The 22746-nt window shown below is 46.1% G+C and overlaps 1 protein-coding gene and 1 pseudogene across 4 annotated transcripts; one reads left to right on the forward strand and one right to left on the reverse strand.

The window, feature by feature from the left end:
• The first annotated feature begins 1273 nt into the window (after positions 1-1273).
• LOC103113500 (cytochrome c oxidase subunit 4 isoform 2, mitochondrial) lies at positions 1274-19999 on the forward strand. Of its 4 annotated transcripts, none has more exons than XM_060188052.1 (7): positions 1274-1333; positions 7051-7139; positions 7868-7949; positions 9553-9717; positions 15411-15542; positions 19125-19248; positions 19765-19999. In XM_060188052.1, exons 3-7 carry the CDS (start codon positions 7868-7870, stop codon positions 19772-19774), a joined length of 513 nt encoding a protein of 170 aa, XP_060044035.1. In that variant the 5' UTR covers positions 1274-1333; positions 7051-7139; the 3' UTR covers positions 19775-19999. The 4 variants fall into 4 exon arrangements, with proteins under 4 accessions (XP_060044035.1, XP_060044030.1, XP_060044026.1 ...); XM_060188047.1 differs by having other exon boundaries at positions 19139-19248; XM_060188043.1 differs by lacking the exon at positions 19125-19248 and having other exon boundaries at positions 1295-1333.
• LOC132542655 (U5 spliceosomal RNA) lies at positions 8129-8212 on the reverse strand (annotated as a pseudogene).
• Positions 20000-22746: the final 2747 nt, after the last annotated feature.

A 22746-nucleotide genomic window follows, 5' to 3' on the forward strand; every position in this document is an offset into this window, starting at 1 on the left:
CAAAAGGACCAGCATGAGGATCCCGGTACGAGTCCCCAGCTCCCCACCTGCAGGGGAGTCGCTTCACAAGCAGTGAAACAGGTCTGCAGGTGTCTGTCTTTCTCTCCCCCTCTGTCTTCCCCTCCTCTCTCCATTTCTCTCTGTCCTATCCAACAACAATGACATCAATAACAACAACAATAATAACTACAATAATAAAACAACAAGGGCAACAAAAGGGAATAAATAAATAAATAAATAATTTTTTAAAAAAGGCAGAGGGTAGATAGCATAATGGTTATGCAAACAGACTCTCATGCCTGAGGCTCCAAAGTCCCAGGTTCAATCCCCCACACCACCATAAGCCAGAGCTGAACAGTGCTCTGGTTAAAAAAATAATAAATAAATAAAGCTCAGAAGCAAGGAAATTGTTCATGTGCAAGGCTCCTGCACTACAAAACCAACAAACAAATAAAAAAGAATGTACTAGGAGCTCCCCACCCTGCTAGCATGGACCATGAAGCTTTGTCCAACACATTTTTATGCTTTTTTCTTCAGGTTCTGCATCCTCTTCAGTAGCCCCTTTAAGTCAAGAGTCCAGAGATGGGGCCTGTGAGGTGCCAAGTGCCTGAATGGTGATGAGTGGCCTGGCCTGTAAGGTCCTATCCATGCCGCCCAGTAAGGTTCTCTTGGGAAGACACCTTTTCCTTCATCTCAAGATCTCTGAGTGACCTGTCATGGGAGAGAGTCCACCTATCCCCAGCTTCAGAACCTCTTGCCACTGCTCTGCATCTGACAGGGTCCTCTCTCTGCTCGGAGCTACCAAGGTCCTGTCTCCACCCCATCATCCTCAGTTCTGAAGGCCGGTTTCCTCAACAGCTGTTCCTCATCACAGCTTCGCTGCATATCTGGGTTCCCACAGAGGCGGGTGGGAGAGAGTAGGTCAGAACAGAGGGTCCCATTTCCCAAACGCTTTTCCTCAAGAGGGCCTTTGACAGATGGAGAAACAAGCCTAGAAATGCTTGGTGCTGCTTGGCTACCCAGCATATCACAACTAGATCACAGAAATCAGCCACTCACTCTGGTCACCTGCCTGCTTGTAAAGTTTTTTTTTTTTTTCCTCCAGGGTCATTGCTGGGGCTCAGTGCCTGCACCATGAGTCCACTGCTCCCAGACGCCATTTTTCCCCCTTTTGTTGCTCTTGTTGTTTTATCATTGTTGTGGTTATTACTATTGTTGCCACTGATGTCATTGTTGTTGGATAGGACAGAGAGAAATGGAGAGAGGGGAGGAAGACAGAGAGGGGGAGAGAAAGACAGACACCTGCACACCTGCTTCAGCGACTCCAGTACAGGTAGGGAGCCGGGACTCGAACTGGGATCCTTAGGCCAGCCCTTGCACTTTGCACCACCTGCACTTAACTCACTGCACTACCGCCCAGCCCCCTGCTTGTAAGGTTCTCACAAGACACAAGCTCTGCCCCAGTCTTCTTTGAAGGAAGGTCTCCCCTGTCCTCTGTACAGAGGGCTGCTCTTCAGGACACACACAGGTTAAGATGGTCGTGTGTATTCATCAATAATTTGTTCTGCATTATATCTTAACTCTTTGTCAGCCATCAGGTTCCAGATGACACCATGATGCCAAGCGGACTTCCCTGGGCAGATAATCCCACCATGCGTATTGGAGCCTTGCCTCCCCATATCCCAGCCCACTAGGGAAAGAGAAAAACAGGCTGGGAGTATGGAACGACCTGCCAATGCCCATGTTCAGTGGAGAAGTAGTTACAGAAGCCAGACCTTCCACCTTCTACACTCCACAATGATCCTGGGTCCATACTCCCAGAGGGATAAAGAATAGGGAAGCTATCAAGGGAGGAAATTGGAGATGGAGCTCTGGGGGTGGGCAATGTGGGAAATGTACCCCTTTTATCCTATGGTCTTGTCAATGTTTCCATTAAAAAATTTTTTTATTTATTCCCTTTTGTTGCCCTTGGTTTTTTATTGTTGTAGTTCTTATTGTTGTTGTTGCTGATGTCATAGTTGGATAGGACAGAGAGAAATCGAGAGAGGAGGGGAAGACGGAGAGAGGGAGAGAAAGATAGACACCTGCAGATCTGCTTCACTGCCTGTGAAGTGATTCCCTTACAGGGAGCTTGAACCGGGATCCTTCCATGGTCCTTGTGCTTTGCGCCACGTGCGCTTGCCTGCTGCGCCACCGCTCGACTCCCCAATGTTTCCATTTTATAAGTAAAAAAAAGATGGTCGTGGGGGGGGCAGGGGTCAGATGGAGTGTCTCCTAAATCTGGAATTCCCTGGTGATGGCAAAGGGGGAGGAGCAGTTCCAAGGAGTAAGCAGCCAGAAGGTGTCCAACACTCCAAGTGTGGTCTTTTGAGTTAAAGAGTGTCTTGGAGATCCCAGAGTCTCCCTGGCTGTCTTCTCACTAGCTGTGACAGTTGTTGCTGAAGTCCATTATGGAGGTGACCGACGTCACTTTGGGCATCTCTAGCACCTTCCCCCTGAATTCTTGCCCTTCTTTTTTTTAGTTTTTTATTTCTTATTTATTTATTTGCCTCCAGGGTTATTGCTGGGGCTCGGTGCCTGCACTATGAATCCACTGCTCCTGGAGGCCATTTTTCCTATTTTGTTGCCTTCGTTGTTACCCTTGTTGTTATTATTATTGTTGTTGTCATTGCTGTTGTTGTTGTTGGATAGGACAGAGAGAAATCAAGAGAGGAGGGGAGACTGAGAGAGGAGGAGAGAAAGATAGACACCTGCAGACTTGCTTCACTGCCCATGAAGCGACCTCCTGCAGGTGGGGAGCCAGGGCCTCTAACCAGATTCCTTGAGCCGGTCCCTGCACTTCACCACATGCACTTACCCCACTGAGCTACTGCTCGACCCCTAATCCCTGACCTTCTAGGCTCTCTGCCCCAGGGACTGAGCTCCTTCCTCCAGACTATGGCCTCCCCACACTTCAGAAACTCAGAGTGTGGGGCTGACTTTACCTCAAGGAACAGAACTGGGGAGCCTAGAATACTCTAGCCCCAGGCTCCAGAAGGGGCCTACAGCCTTCATCTATTAATGCATAATCAATGTTCTGACAAGATCAGGCCACATTTACTGAATAAGACTTCTGCTTCACATAGCTACATCACCACCCTCCCCCTCCACCTTTGGTGGCTTCCTTCTTTCTTTCTTGCACTTAGTACTATGTGTGCTTCTTCCTTATTTTTTTTTCTTGTACTATGGTGCCATGCATATGTAATTTCATTACCCTTGGGCCTAGTCTTAAATCCTTTAAATTTCAGATAGTTAAGTATATAGAGACATGGAGACAGAGAAAGAGGGAGAAACACCACAGCACTGGACTGTCCCCTAGTTCTGTGGCACATCCAAGTGGTACCTCATTGTGAATCTAGGTCATGTGCATGACAAGGTACATACCCTACCAGGTGAACTATCATTCAGCCCATCATCTTGCTTAGAATAAAATTCAAAAGGCTCATAATGGTCCTTTAGGTCTTGTTTGGTGGTCCAGCTCTCCCCTTTGTCCATTATACCCCAAGATGGTTTTCACTGTTCTTTAAACACTCCTGTGTTATTCTGCCTTTGCGACTTTGCATAGGCCTTTTTCTCTCAGCTTGAAATTTGACTGTAATTCCTGTAAGGGCAGAGCTGTGTTTTCTTTTGGTTCTATAGCCATATGCATTTAATCTGTTTAATAGTAGATAATAAATATGTCCCTTTAAATTATTTATTTACTTATTTACATTTATTAAAATTATTTACTTATTTACATGATGCTGCAGACTGAACTGGAGACTTCATTTATCCACATCCAACACTCTAGCCACTGAGTCACCTACTGGACACCATTAACTCCTTTAAAATTTTTTTTTTTAAGATTTTATTTATTTATGAGAAAGAGGAGGAGAGAGAAAGAACCACACATCACTCTGGCACATGTGCTGCTGGGGATCGAACTTAGGACCTCATGCTTGAGAGTCCAAAGCTTTACCACTGCACCACCTCTCAGACCACCCTTTTTAAAATTTTACTTTACTTAATTTTTTTTTATTTAAGAAAGTATTAATTAACAAAACCATAGGGTAGGAGGGGTACAATTCCACACAATTCCCACCGCCCAATCTCCATATCCCACCCCCTCCCCCTATAGCTTTCCCATTCTCTATCCCTCTGGGAGCATGGACCCAGGGTCATTGTGGGTTGCAGAAGGTAGAAGGTCTGGCTTCTGTAATTGCTTCCCTGCTGAACATGGGTGTTGACTGGTCGGTCCATACTCCCAGTCTGCCTCTCTCTTTCCCTAGTAGGGTGGGTCTCTGGGGAAGCGGAGCTCCAGGACACATTGGTGGGGTCTTCAGTCCAGGGAAGCCTGGCCGGCATCCTGATGACATCTGGAACCTGGTGACTGAAAAGAGTTAACATACGAAGCCAAACAAATTGTTGAGCAATCATGGACCCAAAGCTTGGAATAGTGGAGAGGAAGTGTTAGGGGGATACTCACTGCAAACTCTAGTGTACTTCTGCTTTCAGGTATATATTTTGCAATAGTTTATGGATACATGTGAACATATGCTCTCTCTCACAGAAACTGGTCTATATCTAGGTTTTGGGACTTTGTTAGAAAGTGAACCACCTGAGATGGAATTAGAGTATACTATGAAAGGAAAGGTCTCACCCGAGTAATGAAGCTGAAGGGTTGTCATTCCACACGTGTAGTCTCTGGACACAGTCTGAAGTGAAGCATGTTGAGGTGGCAATCGTTGTGTTGGTTAGGCTGTGATCGGCAGATGCAATGTTATTTGGTATGGATTGGAAGACGCATACGGGAAAGTGGGCCCTATCTACTGGGGGAAGTAGAGGCTCTATAGTGGAGATGTGAGGTTCCTGCTGTCTTAGTGTTCAAAAAGACAATCGATAGTTAATGTTATCATCACATTATTTGGTAATTGGGTTAACTTTGAAAAGTCCTTTTGTTAGGGTTTGCTGTACAGTACCCAGTATCTTGTATATACATAGCTGTGCTATTGGTTGCTACTTTACTTAATTTTTTTAAAATTTTGATAGAGATGGAGAGAAACATGGTAATAGAAGAGGAGAGAGAGAAAAAACTACAGTCCACTCTACCACACCTGAAGCTTCTCCCACTGAATGTGGGGACCAGGGGCTCAAACAGGTGTCTTCACACCCCTATACCATTTACCAGTCATGCCAATGCAGAGTCCCATTAACTCTCTCTCTCTTGCTCTCTTTCTCTTTCTACTTCTCTTTCTTTATTTCTTTCTCTCTCTCTCTCATTGCCACCAGGGATAACACTGGGGCTCAATGCCTGCATGACAAATCTACCACTCCTGGTGGCCATTTTTTCCTTTTATTCATTTTTTCCCTTTATTTTTTATTAGATAGGACAGAAAGAAATTGAGAAGAGATGGGAAGATAGAAAGGGAGAGAGAGGGCAGGGGAGACAGTATAATGTTTATGCAAACAGACTCTCATGCCTGAGGCTCCTAAGTCCCAGGTTCAATCCCCCATACAACCAGAAGCCAGAGCTGAGCAGTGCTCTGGTGTTTCTCTCTGTGTGTCTCTCTCTGCATCTCTCTCTCTCAAAAAAAAAACTTAATTAAAAAATTTTAAAAAAGAAAGGGAGAGAGAAAGAGAGATACCTGAAGACCTGCTTCACAGCTGGTGAAGCTCCCCACCTTGGGTGGGGAGCAAGAGTTTGAACCTGGGTCCTTGCGCATAATAAAGTGTGTACTCAACCGAGTGCATCACCACCTGACCCCCATTAGCTTCGTTTTATAGAAAAGAAAAGAGGAGCTCAGAGCAGTCAGATTTGAACATCAGAAAGTCACAGCAGTCAGATTTGAACATTAGAGGTTTTTTTTTTAATATTTATTTCCTTTTGTTGCCCGTGTTTATCGTTGTGGTTATTGTTATTGTTGTTATTGCTGTCGTTGTTGTTGGATAGGACAGAGAGAAATGGAGAGAGGAGGGGAAGACAGAGAGGGGAGAGAAAGATAGACACCTGCAGACCTGCTTCACCGCTTGTGAAGTGACTCCCCTGCAGGTGGGAGCCGGGGGTTCGAACTGGGATCTTCACTCCAGTCCTTGTGCTTAACCCGCTGCACTACCACCTGATTCCCAGAGGAGTATTTTTGTTTGCTTGTTTGTTTTGTCATTCTTGAGGCTTCACAGCTTTAGGTCAACTTGTTCATATATATAAGGAAAGAGAGAGAGAGAGAGACAGAACACCACAGAAGATTCTCCCAGTGCCTGATATTCCATGTGGTGAACTGAGCCTAGATGAGCACACAGAAAGCAGAGGCAGGATTTCTTTGCTTCTCACTGAGTCTGGGGACATGGGAGCCTGGTGGTGTACCACAGGCCAGCACCCAGATTCCGGGTGCCTGTAAGTTTTCTTCCTTCCTTTCTTTCTTTTTAATTTTGTTTATTAATTAATGAGAAAGGAGGCGAGAGAGAAAGAACCAGACATCACTCTGGTACATGGGCTGCCAGGGATTGAACTTGGGACCTCATGCTTGAGAGTCCAGTGCTTTATCCACTGCACCATCTCCTGACCACCCTGTAAGTTTTCTAGAGCAAGAAGCACTGGGCCTGCTCTGGAAAGTCTTCGTGTGAAATCCTTGTTTTGTAGAGGCTCTAAGACAGCAATCCAGGTGAAAGGAATAGCAGTGAACAAAGGGATGGAGGTAGCTTCTAGGAACACCCAACTCAGAAGAAGATTGGGCCTACACAGGACACATAGCCCGCTGACAGAGTACTGTCATGCTGTCAGGACCCCTGATTATGAGCGGGTGGGTAGAAAAATTGAGAGAGGGAGTCACTCTGCAGTCCTTCTTCCTAGGTGAAGGGGTGGGGTTAAGGGAGCTGTGACTTCCCCAGGGACAGGGCCTGGGCGCTCCCACGCCCCTGGGAGGCAGGATGTTCCCACATAGGGGCAGCCCTAGAGAGGCTGTGGGATGGTCGGGAGGCGGGCCAGCGGGAGGCGGGCCAGGGGGCGGATGCTCTGGCCACTCACAGCCTGTTCAGTTCTCCATTACAGTTACTCCTTGGCAGTCTCTCCCTTATTACTGGTTTAGCTGACGTGGGTTGAGCTCCTGCTGCTGCTGAGCCTGGAGGTGAGTGAGTGGTCTGTGCTGTAGCGGAGCTTTGCAAGGGCTTCTGGCAGGTTACAGTACAGCACTGATGTCCACTGATGGGGTGCTATCTCTTTCCTCCTCCTATGTGGGACTGTCACCCACTTAGCACTGATGGGAACTGCTCCTTCTAGATGTGGGACACCCCCCCCCCACTTACCACAGTTAGTGTTATGTCTCTCTAATTATTGGGTGTAGATCTCCCAAGATGTTGGGGCCTTTTCTAACCCCAGAATGGGGACACCCCTTCTTCTCCCCAGACATGTGCTCCTCTTCCTCCCACTGACCCAATTTGGTCCCTGTTCTTCTCTCAAGACCTCTCCCCACCCCCACTGGTGCCAGACGCAGAGACTCCCTTGCAGTGGGTGTGGGCTCAGACTGTCCCCTTCCACAACCAGACCCAGCAGAGTAGGCTCCCAGCTGCACGTAGGCAGTCAATTAGGGGGGAGGCTGGGGGCAGGCGTGTGGTCTGTGCTGAGACGTTGGCAGATGGCCCTGTGGGAAGAGAGGCTCATCCCAGGACCTGTTCCCTCCTGACCCAGACTGTCATTGTGTTTCCCTCCTTGGATGGGGATATCCTTAGGCCCCATTACCACCCTGGTAAAAAAGAGTTTCTTAATCTGAGTCCTGAGGGGTAGAGAGAGGACCATGTAGGGTCAGGAATCATCCACAACTCCGCTCACCCCAACCCCCAACCCCTCACCCCCAAGATGTTCTTCAGAGCTGCTTGGAACTTGGTGTGGAAGAAAGGAGAACTTGGAATGCGAGGGGTACACAGTTCAGAAGGCACTGGTAAGATTTGGACACCCTCCCCCTCCCTTGCCTAACTCCAAGACTAGAAGAAGGGGTTCTGTCTCCAGTCTGCCCTTTTTCCTTTCCAAGCTGCCCTACCCTGAAACCATTTTCCATAGCCCTACTCCTTGGTTCTGGGCCAGGTCCTCCAGGAAATGGAGCTCTTTGGGTGAGCAGACAACAGCCCCCTCAGGACCTGACTCCCCATGGAAATCTTTAGTAAAAGGGGAAAGATTTATGCGATCTGAAGAGAAACCAGAGTAGGACCTGACTCCCAAACCTCAGGCCCCTAAGACCTCAGTGTTCTACAGTGGAAGGTGCAGACAATTAGCTTGCACCCCGGTTCTTCCTTTCCAGGCCCTGAGGTTAGTGGTAGTCAGAAGAAAGAGGCCTAAAGTGGGAGAGACTTCAACCAGATAGGAAAAGGCCTTCCTGACCTTCAAAGAATAATAACAAAGTTAATGTTTATTGAGTCTTTGCTATGGTGCCTCAAGCTGTGATAAGTTTTGTGCGGATGAATATATTTAGAGTTGGCTGCTGCACTGCTATACTGTTACCTCCATTTCTCAGATGAACAAACTGAGCCCAAGAGACCTCAAGACTAAAAGAGCCAGAACCCCTGGCCCCAAACCAGTTCCTCTGGGCATCTTTACTGACAGTAAACAGAAGATGTGTCACTGAGACTCCCCTCGTACCCACCCTTGTTCTGGGCACCCTGGACACCCATTCACAGGGTCCTCAAGGGTTTTGCCACCAGGGAAATCTTCCAGGAATGGAAACCAGCAGCAAAGCCATCTTTTCTGAGAATCTAACCCCCAGGCCCCACACCCCTAAGGTCTTGGTGTGTTAATAATTCATTACCTTGGAGCTTCCCACAACAGTGTGTGATGGAGTCTCTTGTTATCCCCACTTTCCAGATGTGGACATGGAAACATAGTGAGATGAAGAGGCCTATTGAAACTGGGGGTGGGGTGGGTTTGGGGTTCAAGCTCAGCTGGTCCCAAAGCCATGCCCCGACCACCCTTGTAAGGCACATGGCTAGTGCTTTACATTGTGCAGAGCAGATTCATGTCTGTGACCTCAGGTTCACCTTGCTGAGCCTTTGGCCAGGCTTCACTTCTACCTAAATGCCCTCCTCGCCTCAGATTTCCCAGAGAGCACAGGGCATGAAGCCAGAGAGACTGAACTGCAGCCTGGGCCCTGCTCCTTCTTGCTCTGTCAGCCTCAGGAAGTCACATAGTTGCTCAGTTTCTTCATCTGTAAAATGAAGATAATAGCATCACCTGGCTCATAGTCATGTGGAATAAAAACTCATCTGAGTGGTCTGGGAGGTGGCACAGTGCATAAAGCACTGGACTCTCAAGCATGAGGTCCCAAGTTCAGTCCCTGACAGCACATGTACCAGAGTGATGTCTGGTTCTTTCTCTCTTTCCACCTATCTTCTTCATAAATAAATAAATATGATCTTAAAAAAAATCTGAAAGCTTTAGTCTGGCTCCCAGCATACAGTAAGTGCTCAATAAACACAGCCTATCTTATTAACATGGTTGGAGTTGGCATGTCCACAGGCAGCCTGAACTCAACTTTTCCCTTGTACACACAGCCCACAGCAAGAGGAAGATGCCTCCTTACACCAACTACCATGCCCAGCGCTCCTACCCCATGCCAGAGGCTCCCTTCTGCACAGAGCTCAACACTGAACAGCGGGCCCTGAAAGAAAAGGAGAAAGGAAGCTGGACCCAGCTGAGCCATGCTGAGAAGGTGGCCTGTAGGTCTCAGGAGGGCTGCTTGGGGAGATTGGGCTGGGGGTGACTTTGAAAAGAAGTCTCTGGGACTGGTGAAATAGCTCAGCTGGGAGCACCCAACAAACCGCAAGGGAGCACTACAGCACTAGAGGAAACTTTAGTGCTGTGGTGTCTCTCCTCTCTCCCATACTATGTGAAAAAGTCATCCTAAGGCAGTGATAAAAAAGGAAGGGGAAGAAAAGGAGAGATGAGGAGGGGGAGGAGAGAGGAGGGGAGGGAGCACTTGTTGTGACCAGAGAGATAGTTAGCTGGGTAGGGTGTGGCCCTTGCTAAATGTGCAGCCCTGGTTTGAGCCTAGGCATCACAAAGCATGGGAAGGCTCCAGTACTGTGGTCTGTCTGTCTGTCTGTCTGTCTCTCTCTCTTGCTCACTCTCTCTTTCTCTCTCTCTCTCTAGCTGAATGAAAAATCAGCCCAAGAATGTGAGGTCCAAGCAAATAAATAAATAAAGGGAGAAAAGGATGGTCTTTTAGGCAGTTATGGGCAGAGAGCCTGTACCAAGACAGCCAGAGACCCTCAAAGCACTGAATGCATACCTGAGGGGGTGACATTCATTCGCTCTTTCCCTCCCTCACCCACCTGTCACACTCTGACACTGGACAATGCTGGAGACATAGAGGTGAGTTCCCCAGATACTAGGTGTCCAGTCCAGTGTGGCAACAAGCACAGACCCAGGTTGTTGGGCTACATGGCATGTGTGAGGGTAAGCTATGTGCAAAGCAAGAGGCAGGGAATCCTGGTGGACCTTCCAGCAGGGGCCTGTCCAGCTGGTCTGGAATGGTGTGGATGAGGCTGCAGTGAGGAATGTGGAAGTAGGAGGGCACGAAGGTCTATGGGATCACCAAGTACTTTGGAGGTGGCAGAACAGAGAAGCAGCTGAGGTGGGTAGGGGGTGGGAACAGGAGCCTGAACCTAGGAAGCAGAAAGAATGTGAGCCTATTAGTCCTGCCCCACCACTGTCTAGACTGATTCTGATATTTAGAGGAGGAACCAGGCTAACCTCCAGCATTTCAGGGGATTTCTGGTGAGAAGAAGCTCATGCCTTTCTTTTATTAATGATTTAACATTGTTTTATAAAATAGTAAGATACCCGGAGTAGGATTTCATACCCACACAGTGTGTATAAGTCACCAAACCCACCACCACCATTCTGTGCCCACCCCACCCCACCCCACCCCATATAACCACACAGTTTTCGCAAAGTCCAAGAGACAGTGTGGTCACCCATTGATTCTACAGCTCTCTACTGAGCACTCACTACAATGCCAGGCTTTGTGAGTAAGTCAGGCTCCCACTACATGAGTCCACAGGAGCTCAAATTTCCAGCCCTCTTGGCTCTTTCTCTCAGTCTCTGTAGCAGCTTGGCCTCCTCTCCTTCCACTTGAGAAATATACACTGCCCTCTCTGTTCTTTAACTCCTCCTGACTGTTATGCGCGCATGAGTGTACACACACACACACACACACACACACACACACACACACACACACACAGCAAAATAACCTAATGTCACTGCATATTCACCACAAAGGGTGCAAGTGTGGAGGGAGGTTCTCTTGTTAGTTCACAGTTGGTTCAGAGCAGTGAGGATCTTTGAGATGGCATACAGCTAGAGAGTGGTAGAGCCTGGAGGCAAAACCTGCAAATGGGCCCCAGGGATAATTCCCTTAATTGCCATGTAACCCCCTCATACTAAAGAAGTAATGGAACCTTGGTGATTTAGAGTAAAACCTCCGAGCTCGGCCAACAACTGAATCTGACTATTATAAGTGGCAGTGTTGAGACCGTGGCCCTTCCTTATTGCTGGCTGGCCTGGTTTCTTCACTCCCCTGTCTTAGTTTTCCATCCTCCGTTCCCAGCGCCCCCTCCAACTCCAATTTCTGCCTTCTGGAAATTCAGATTCCTTTTGATGCTTAACCTGATTGCCTCAATCTGTACCACCTACTTGAATGTCTTGCTAACACCAAAAACAGTTCCTCTGCTTCTAGCTTTGGTTTTCATTCAGCTGTTTATTTTCATATTAACTTAGTGTACTGACAAAGAACTACACACACACTATGACATTCAAAAACTTCCAAACAAAAACAAAAAAAGAGAAGAAAAGTCAGTCCCTTTTTTAGCCGGCACCTCTGTGAACAGGGTCAGGTGTGCTTTCCCAGCCTGCCGTGGCATGCGGTCCCTCCCCCCATCCTCTCTTCTGCACTTTGCTCTTTCACATGGCAAATACCGTTGGTCTAACAGTGAAGGTGTCACCCTAGGCAGCTGTGTGGCTCAAAAAAAATTAGTAATAGCAATTAGCAATATAGTGACCAACTCTGTGCTTACTGGGTCCCTGGAACATGTATAACATGTGACCTGCATGATCCACTTCATGTCACATTAGCTTTGTGAGATAGACATTACCCCATCTCACAGATGAGAAAACAGAGACCCAGACAGGTGATTTGTTTCAGAGCCAAGTAGTGGTGAAACCAGGACCCATGCCTGAGGGCTGCTTGACTCTGTTTTTGTGTTTTGGTGTCACCCTCATTTTCAAACAGGCAAGGTTTATGCTCTACCACAGAGTTACATCTCTGGTGCCAGAGCACATAGGAGTTGTAGGTGATACTTAACACTGATGCTTATGATATAAGTCAAGTCACAGACACTTGGACGGAATGATTGTTCTGGTAGAGGCTTAGTTGAAAAGAGTGAATCCCTGACAGAGGAGCTTCATGGAGAAGATGGAGCTGTTTTAGGGTCACAGAAAAGTCGAAGAGCTTCAAGTTTAGACCTATGCCTGACATGTAAGATTCTTATCCCTGCCTCTTCTGTCTCAGAAACTCAATGTTCCTTGCTATTCTCTAAATGTGTCCTGCTCTTCTCACACCCAGCTGGTTTTGTTCATACTGTTTTCCTGGCCACATATGCCTTCATCTCCACCCACCCTTCCCTGGGAACCACCCTCCAACCCCCTAACTCTATCTTCTTTGCTATTTTTTTAAATGTTTTATTTATTTATTAATGAGAAAGACAGGAGGAGAGACAGAATGAACCAGACATCACTCTGGTACATGTGCTGCCTGGGATTAAACTCAGGACCTCATACTTGAGAGTCCAATGCTTTATCCACTGCGCCACCTACCGGACCACACTATCTTCTTTTCTTGAACACGTCATGTACTGCCATAGGCCTGTCCACCAGCAGTCCCCTTTGCTAGAATGGCTGTTCCCTAGATGTCTTTTTTAAAAAAATCTTTGTTTATTGGATAGAGACAGCCAGAAATTGAGAGAGATGGGGGAGATAGAGAGGAAGAGAGACAGAGAGACATTTGCAGCCCTGCTTCACCACTCTCAAAGCTTTCCCCCTGCAGATGGGGACCAAGGGCTCAAACCCAGGTCCTTGTGCTTTATGGCACGTGAGCTCAACCAAGTGTGCCATCACCCAGCCCCTCTTATTTTTTTTTATTTAAAAAATTATTTATGAGAGAGAGAGAGAGAGAAAGAACAAAAGCATCATTCTGGCAGATGTGATGCCAGGGATCAAACTTAGGATTTCAAGTTAAGTGTCCAAAGCTCTACCCATTGCCTCACATTCTGGGCTTGATCTTTTTGAGGGCAGTTACCTTGTTTGATTTCTCTTGAAATCTCCAGCAGTATATTAATTTACTCATTCATTCTGAAAATGAGAATCAAGAGTCTACTATGTGCTGAATACTACTGTCAGTGTTGGGACTATTAATAGTGAACAGAATCCTTGTTCCTCTGAAATGTGTAGTCAAGTAGGCAAGCTAAACAACAGATAGGAAAACAGATAAATAAAAATAGCACTATAGTGTGATGAAAGCAAAGGTAAGGAACAGTCCTGATAAGTCTGAGTTAAATAAAAGCATGGTTTAGTCATGCCTCCTCATTTAGAGATGAATCCAGTTTCCTCACCATGGCCAGCAAGGTTCTGTGTATTCTGCTTCCAGTAGATGTCTCACTTGCTGAATCTTCTCTTTAGATCCCTCTTCACCAGCCACACTGGCCTTCATCCAACCCTTTCTGGAACCACTTTCTCCTCTTCTTCTTTCCTTCCTTTCTTTATATTTCTTCCCTTCTTTTTTTTCCCCCACCCCTTTCCAGTTTCTGGGACTTCACTGCTCTGGGCTGACTTTTCCAGATGGAAACAGTGAGACAGAGAGGCTGAGGGAGAGGGTAAGGTTCAGTGTGATAGGGCTTGCACCTGGGTCTTGCACGCGACATAAAACCACTTCTTGGCTCAGGGTTGTTTTAATTTGGTAATTTTTTTTTAAAAAAACCAGAGCACTGTACTGCTCAGCTCTGGTTTATGGTGGCGCAGGGGACTGAACCTGGATTTTGGAGCCTCAGGCACAAGAGACTCTTTGCATAACCATTAAGCTACCTACCCTCCACCTAAAAATCTTTGTTTTCTGGGAATGGGGGGGGGGGGGCGGAGCGCAGTGGGTTAATCACAGGTGGCACAAAGCGCAAGAACCAGTGGAAGGATCCCAGTTTGAGCCCCCGGCTCCCCACCTGCAGGGCAGTCCCTTCACAAGCAGGTCTGCAGGTGTCTATCTTTCTCTCCCTCTCTGTCTTCCCCTCCTCTCTCCATTTCTCTGTCTTATCTAACAATGACGACAGCAACAACAACAATAGTAACTACAATAACAAAACAACAAAGACAACAAAAGGAAATAAAAAATAAATATTAAGAAATATTTTTTTCTTTTTTTTCTATTTTTATTTTATCAGAGCACTGCACAGCTCTGGATTATAGTGGTGCTGGGAATGAAGGGTTGTTTTGTTTTGTTATGTACTTGTTTCCATGTAACATAACTCCCTTTGATCCTCCAAGCCTCAGTTTAATGCCACCTCCCCTGCAAACTTCTGGATACCAGGAATTGTCTATCTTACTTCCCCCTGGTAAGCTCCACAGTTTTCATCAGACTATGTCACCAGATGCTGGCCATCTTTGTATATAGTATATGCTCAATAAGAATTTGTCAGGAGTCAGGAAGTAGCGCAGCAGGTTAAGCGCACGTGGCGCAAAGCGCAAGGACCAATGTAAGGATCCCGGTTTGAGCCCCTGGCTCCCCATCTGCAGGGGAGTCACTTCGCAAACGGTGAAGCAGGTCTGCAGGTGTCTATCTTTCTCTCACCCTATCTTCCCCTCCTCTCTCCATTTCTCTCTGTCCTATCCAACGACGATGACGACAACAATAATAATAACAACAAGGGCAACAAAGGGGAATAAATAAATAAATAAATATTAAAAAAAGAATTTGTCAAATAGGGGGTTGAGTGGTGGCACACCTGATTGAACGCACATTATAATGCAGAAGGAACTGGGCTGGAGCCCCCAATCCCTACCTGCAGGGGGAAGCTTTGCGAGTGGTAAAGCAGTACAGCAGGTGTCTCTACCTCTTATCTCCTCTATCTCCCCCTTCCCTCTCTATTTCTAGCTGTCTCTATCCAATAAATAAATAAAGATAATAATAAAAGAAAAAAGAAAATCTAAACACACACACACACAGAGAATTTATCAAATGAATAACATCTACTAGAATGTGGGTGGGGTGGGGTAGCGGCTAGGGAATCTCCAAAGCCAAGTATTGGCCCAGGGTCTTAGAATGTATCTGGGCTGCTTTCTTCCTCACCCCACCTGCCTCCAGTGTACCGGATCCAATTCCATGAGACCTTTGCTGAGATGAACCACCGCTCCAATGAGTGGAAGACTGTGATGGGAGGTGTCTTCTTCTTCTTGGGATTTACAGCTCTGCTGATCTGGTGGCAGCGGATCTACGGTGAGTGGCATTACCCCTGGCCATGCCATGGTGCTTGCAACCACCTGTCAAGTTCCTATAGGGGAATCGTGTGGGCACTCATTCACAGAATTTTGGAAAGTCCCCGTAAAGAAATGTAGCACAAAGGGTAAAACAAACAAAGCTGCCCTAGTTGCAGTACAAGAACTACCCATCTGGGCCTCAATGTCCTCATTTGTAAAGTAGAATCAATAGTACCCACATGTCACAGTTCTTGTGAGGATCTAATGAGAGGTGGAGGCCAGTGCCTGGCACAGCGTCATGGATAGAGTCATTACTAAATGTCATTATTGACTGTGAATTTTTCAGCATATGGTTTTAGCTGCTACAACAAAGCCTCCCAACACACCAGAACTTAAGGCTTGTTCCTCTCTCACAAACAAGGGCCAGAGAAGTAGTCAGGTATTAGGGAAAACAGGACTCTGCAATACCAGACTCCTTTTGTCTTGTTGCTCTACTAACTGTAACATTCAACTTCTTCCTTCTTATTTTACAATTCTATCATCATCATTTGTCATCACTCTACTCTGGGTGGGCTTTCTCAGATATAAAGTGAGATAAAGGGAAAGACACCATAGTATTGAAGCTTCTCCCAGTGTGGTGGGGACGAGGCTCAAACTTGGGTGTCGCCCATGACAAAGTAGGCATGCTCCCAGGTGAACTATCTTATTGGTCTTCTTATTCTTCTCCTTTTAAAAAATAATTTTTATATTTTATTTATTTTAATTAAGGAGAGATACAGAATGAATGACACAGAGACAGAAACCAGAGCACTGTTCAGCTGTGGTTTGTGGTGTGCTGGGGATTAAACCTGGGACCTCAGAGCCTCAGACAGGAAAGTCTTTTGAATTACCATTATTGTGTATCCCCAGCCCAAAAATAATTTTTAAAATGTTTCTTTTCTTTTTGAAAAATATTTATTTATTCCCCTTTTTTGTTGCCCTTGTTGTTTTTTATTGTTGTCGCTGTTATTATTGTTGTTATTAATTTCCTCATCATTGTTGGATAGGACAGAGAGGAATGGAGAGAGGAGGGGAAGACAGAGAGGGGGAGAGAAAGACACCTGCAGACCTGCTTCACTGCTTGTGAAGCGACTCCCCTGGAGGTGGGGATCCAGGGGCTCGAACTGGGATCCTTATGCCGGTCCTTGCACTTTGCGCCATGTGTGTTTAACCTGCTGCGCCACAGTCCAACTCCCAAAAGCTTTATTTCTTTATGATAGGGAGAGGAAGAGGTGAAAACATTGCTCAATTTTGGCTTATGGTGGTACCTGAGATTGAACCTCTGAGCCTCAGGCATGCAAGTCTGGTGCTTTGTCACTATGGTATCTCTCCCGCCCACAGCTTCCTTCTTGACATACAAGATGGCCACTTCAGCTCCTGCCCATAAAACCTGTGTTCCAACCAGAAGAAAGAGAGGAAGGTCCTCTTGAAGGTCCAGAAGTCATATGTGTCACTTTTGCTGATAGTTTATTGGCTAGTAATGATTAACACAAACATATCTAGCCAATGGGGAGCTGGAAAATGTAGTGTTTAGCTGGGTTGTCACGTGCCTAGCTCATACTTTATTATTACAGAAGAGTTATTCTCAAAATGTGACCTGTAGCCTGGGAGATAGGCCAGTAAATAAAGGCCTGGACTCTCAAGCATGGGTCCCAAGTTTGATCCCTGGCATCACATATGTCAGGGTAGTACTCTGGTTTCCTCTCTCTTTCTCTGTCCTTCTCCCTCTTTCCCTCCTTACTTTCTCTTTTAATTACTCTCTCTCTTTTTTTAATTTTTATTTAGTTACTTAATTAAATGAGAGAAAGATACAGAGAAATAGAGACCAGAGCACTGCTCAACTCTGGCTTATAGTGGTGCTGGGGATTAAACCTGGGACCTTAGATCCTCAGGCATGAAAGTCTGTTTGCATAACCATTATGCTGTCTCCCCAGCCCAATTACTCTCTCTTTATCTTTAGTAAATAAATGTTTTTAAAAATAGTGTGAGCCCTGGGCCAACAGCTTCTCTCAGGATCTTGCTAAAAATGCAGATTCTCAGCCATACTCTGAACCAGATACTTTGAGAGTAGAGCCCAACAATCTGTTTGAACAGCCTTTAGTGTTTCTGCTGCCCACTCCTGTTTGCAAAGTACTGCTCTGGAAATAGGCGTAGGATATTGGGGATGGCTGGCAGTCTCCACCTCAGCTGAGTTCACCTCTGGTGACCTCATCTTCTTTCTTCTTGTAGAAGTTGGTAAGAATTTCTCTACTTTGTATAAAGGTGGAAACAAAGAGTCTGGGAATTTTTCTAGTGCATCTCAGTATTTGATACTAATAGGTGCCCATAAAGATCTTTGTCTGCTTGACCAATCACTGGGTTAGAAGGTATCAGGGTAGAGGTTAGGCAGGCTTCCTCAGCCTCAGCGGCAGATGGGCCAGAAAGTTAAATGTGGGTAGTGTTGGAAGTGCTTCCAAGTCTTTACTGATCCACACTTCAAAGCACCTAAAATTCTTCCATCAGTGCTTCAGTCTTTGGCCTGAGTACTGCCCTCATTTAAAAAGTGAACACTTGGGAGTTGGGTGGTAGCACAGCAGGTTAAACGCACATGGCACAAAGCTCAAGGACCGGCATAAGGATCCCAGCTCAAGCCTCCGGCTCCCCACCTGTAGGGGAGTCACTTCACAAGTGGTGAAACAGGTCTGCAGGTGTCTATCTTTCTCTCTCTCTCTCTGTCTTCCCCTCCTCTCTCCATTTCTCTCTGTCCCATCCAACAACAACAATAATAACTACAACAATAAAAACAACAAGGGCAACAATAGGGAATAAATAAATAAATATTTTTTAAAAAGTGAACACTCCTGGGAGTCGGGTGGTAGCGCAGTGGGTTAAGCACACGTGGCACGAAGCACAAGGACCAGTGTAAGGATCCCAGTTGGAGCCCCTGGCTCCCCAACTGTAGGGCAGTCGCTTCACAAATGGTGAAGCAGGTCTGCAGGTGTCTATCTTTCTCTCCCCCTGTCTGTCTTCCCCTTCCTCTCTTCATTTCTCTCTGTCCTATCCAACAACAAACAACATCAATAACAACAACAATAATAAGTACAAAAAATTTTTAAAAAACCAAGGGCAACAAAAGGGAAAATAAATAAATATGTTTAAAAAAAAAAGTGAACACTCCTTACTCCAACCCCCTCAGGAAGCAAAAGAAACCATCTATCTCTTCCTGTATTCTTCCCAATGAAAGCAACTCAATAATTACAGTTATAGTATCTACCATGTGCTTAATATCTATCCTACATAGCGCAGATTGGTTTACAAATAGGAACTCATTCACCTCCCCACGGCATGGTGGAGAGGGCCTTTTTTTTTTTTTTGCCTCCAGGGTTATCATTGGGGTTCAGTATCTGCTCTACAAATCCACTGCTCCTAGAGGCCATTTTCCCCATTTTTGTTGCCCTTGCTGCCCTTGTTGTTGTTATTGCTGCTGTTGTTGAATAGGACAGACAGAATCAAGAGAAGAGGGGAAGACAGAGAAGGGGAGAGAATGTTAGACACCTGCAGACTTGCTTCACTGCCCGTAAAGTGACCCCCCTGCAGGGCAGCCGGGGCTTGAACAGAGATCCTTACACCCATCACTGCACTTCATGCCGTGTGTGCTTAACCTGGTGTGCTCCTGCCTGGCCCCCAAAAGGACCTATTTCATGCAGGTAAGGAAACTGAGGCTCAGAGAGATCAAAGGATGTATTTAAAATCACACAACACAAGAGTGTAGAGCTGGGATTTGGATCCAGGCAGATTTTAAAATCAGTGTTCCACTTAACACTGGCCACAGAGAAAATCAGGTAACTAAGGCTCAGGAAGGGATATCAGTAGTAATATCAGAGAGGTCGATCAGATTCTGGGACCAGTCACTGGCACTGCACATGCCAGAGTGGTGATCTCCCCCCAAACCCTTCACCTCCACCTCAGGAAATTAAAAAAGAAAAACAATCTATAAAGATAGGCCAGCAGTCTAGTTCCCACAGCAAATCTAAGGCAGAGCTGAAATCAGAACTCAGAGGTTTCTGGAGTGAAGCCAGAAGAGGGAATCTGGTAGGAAGACAGAGAGGGTAGAAGGGGTGCCTCTGTGCAGGACCCCCTAAACCTGTGACTGGCCCAGGGGAGGTGGGGTGGGCCTGGTAGGCTCTTGAACCAGTTTTGTCTCCACTCTGTGCCTCCCCAAGTCTTCCCTAAGAAGCCCATCACACTGACGGACGAGTGGAAGGCCCAGCAGCTCCAGCGCATCTTGGATATGAAGGCCAACCCTGTGCAAGGCCTGTCCTCCCGCTGGGACTATGAGAAGAAGGAGTGGAAGAAGTGACACAACATCCCTGCAGCCCCACCCTGGCCCAGAGCCTGTGGAGGCCACTCCTCTCTCCTTAACCCCATTAAAGTTGGTTCATTCTCTTCTGCCTTCAATCTCTGCCTTGGTCTATAGCTGCCACTGAGTCATAAAGTCTGTTACAGCCCCAAATTAGGTAGTGTAGTGAGTGTAGGGAAAGAATAAGCCACTTTCCAAGGGCTCAGATAGTCAGGGGAGGGCTTCCTGGAGGAGCTAGAGCTATGGTCCTAAAGAAAAGGGAGGATTAGAAAAAGGCAGGGTGGTCTGGGAGGTGACGCAGTGGATAAAGTGCTTGACTCTCAAGCATGAGGTCCTAAGTTCAAGCCCTGGCAGCACATGTACCAGAGTGATGTCTGGTTCTTTCTCTCTTCTCCTATATTTCTCATCAATAAATAAATAAAATCTTTAAAAAAAAAAAAGCAGGAAGGAGAAGGGATTCTTGGTTGGGGTGTATTGAGCAAAAGCAAAGCTGCTCCTATATTCAGTCAATATTTATTTATTTATTTACCAGAGCACTGCTCAGCTCTGGCCAATGGTGGTGCTGTGTTGATTGTCTGCTGTGTGCTGGTACTAATAATCCAGGCTCTGTGGATGCAGCAGTGAGGAAAACAAAGTCACTGGGTTCACAGAGGAGATATTCCTTTATGTAAAAAACAAACAAAAACCAGAAAAATGAGTAAATATAATATAGAACATATTATATATAGCATGCTACAAAGAAACAAAGCAAACCAGAATCACACGGCATTGTAAACACAGCATTGTAAACTTACTATTCTTTCCTATTAGGCCCTTTCTGCCTAAGTTTGCAGAAAGGAGGCAATGCTCAGGATTCTTTCCTATTAAGGAAAGAATAGTAAGGGGGGTGCTAGGTGGTGGTGTACCCGGTTAAGTGCACACATTACAGTGTGCAGGGACCTGGGTTCAATCCCCTGGTCCCCACCTGTGGGGGGGGGGAAGCTTCACAAGTGATGAAGCAGGGCTGCAGGTGTTTCTCTGTCTCTTTTGCTCTCTATCTCCCCTTCCCCTCTCAATTTCTCTGTCTCTATCTAATAGTAAATAAATGAAAATATTTTTTGAAAAAGATAAATGCTTAGAATAGTAAGCTTATATGAAAGAAATATAAAGATGCAAACAGAATGTTAATGGGTATTCTTTGGAAATTGTCCAAAGAAGGATACATTTAGAACGGGAGTGTCTCCTCTAAACTGGGGTTCAGACCTCATTGGATGCATAAGAAGTTTGCTGGGTGGCCTTGCCAGAGATGGCCTATGGTCAGCAGGCAAGCAGAAAGCATCCCTTAGAAGCTCAACAGGGCAGGTGGCCAGGCAGAGTTGGGACCCCTTTGTAGATGTGAAGCCCTAGGAGGGATGCAAGAACATAGTCTCTAGATCTGGGGCTTCCAGGCTACTAATAGACTCATGTCTGCAGCAGATCACCCACCACCAGCTCTCCTCACAGGATGCTGACCAACCTATATGTGAGGAGCAAGAGTGCACACTACTACATACACAATTCCCACTGTCCTCTGACACTGTCACCTCTAGCAACATCTGCTGGCAATGTTCCGCATAACTTATGCCCTTTCTGCCTAAGTTTGCAGAGAGGCAATGCTCAGGATTCATTATGATAGCACAGGTTCTGAATTTGGCAGTAAGAACTGACCCAAGACTGGTAAACAATATCTTAGAGAAAGTCTTGGTCAGGTCAGTGGGGAACCTTGGAAAAAAATGTCTATCATGTGGCCCGTGGTGTGGCTCAGCAGGTAAGCAGGTAGAGAGAGGTCCCTTATTTGTGGACCATGTACAATGACAAGTCATGTGCCCTCCCCAGTGACCATTCCTCTGGTCCATTAATGAATCTTTAAATTCACAGATTAGCAAAGACTTGTTTTATGAGTGGAAAAAAAAAAGAAAATAGTCAAAAATAGCCCGTGGGGAGATTATGATGATGATGTACAGCAAACAACCTGCAGATTTGGTGGCTTACAACATTGAGCAATTGTTTCTGTGAGTTGACTAGAATTATTCTAGGGTTGACTAGGTTTAGTTATGAACTGTATGTTAGTATTTTGGTTTTGATAGAGCTATTTTGACAACACATATACTCGGGGTGGAGTGGAAGAAGGTTTTTTTAAAAAATATTTTTATTTATTTATTATTGGATAGAGACAGAAATTGAGAGGGGAGGAGGAGATAGAGATGGAGAGACAGACACCTGCAGCCCTGCTTCACCACTCATGAAGCTTTTCCCCTGCAGGTGGGGACCAGGGGCTTGATTCTAGGTCCTTGTGCGCTGTAATGTGTGCACTTAACCAGGTGTGCCACCACCTGACACCCCCCCCCCCGCCTTTTTTTTTTTTTTTTACCAGAGCACTGCTCAGCTCTGGCTTATGGTGGTGTGAGGAGTTGAACTTGGGATTTTGAAGCCTCAGACATGAGAGTCTCTTTGCATAACCATTATTCTATCTTACTCACCAAAGGAGGGTGTTCTAATAATAGAGCTGTATTTCCTCACAGATCTGGAGGTCCAAAATTCTCTGACAAAAATAAGTAAGAATTAAATAGGGGCCAGGCAGTAGTGCATCCAGTTGAATGCATATGTTACAAAGTGCAAGGACCTATGTTCAAGTCCCCACCTGCAGAGGGAACACTTCACCTGCAGTGAAACAGTACTGTAGGTGTCTTTCTTTCTCCCTCCCTATTTTCTCCCCTCTTGATTTCTTTCTGTCTCTGTCCAATAAAATAAGTAATAATTTAAAAATTAAATAAATAGATACATACACTGCTGGGGACTGAACTCAGGACCTCATGATTGAGAGTCC

The sequence above is a fragment of the Erinaceus europaeus genome, chromosome 1 (genome assembly GCF_950295315.1).
Source record: "Erinaceus europaeus chromosome 1, mEriEur2.1, whole genome shotgun sequence".
NCBI classification, from domain to species: domain Eukaryota; kingdom Metazoa; phylum Chordata; class Mammalia; order Eulipotyphla; family Erinaceidae; genus Erinaceus; species Erinaceus europaeus.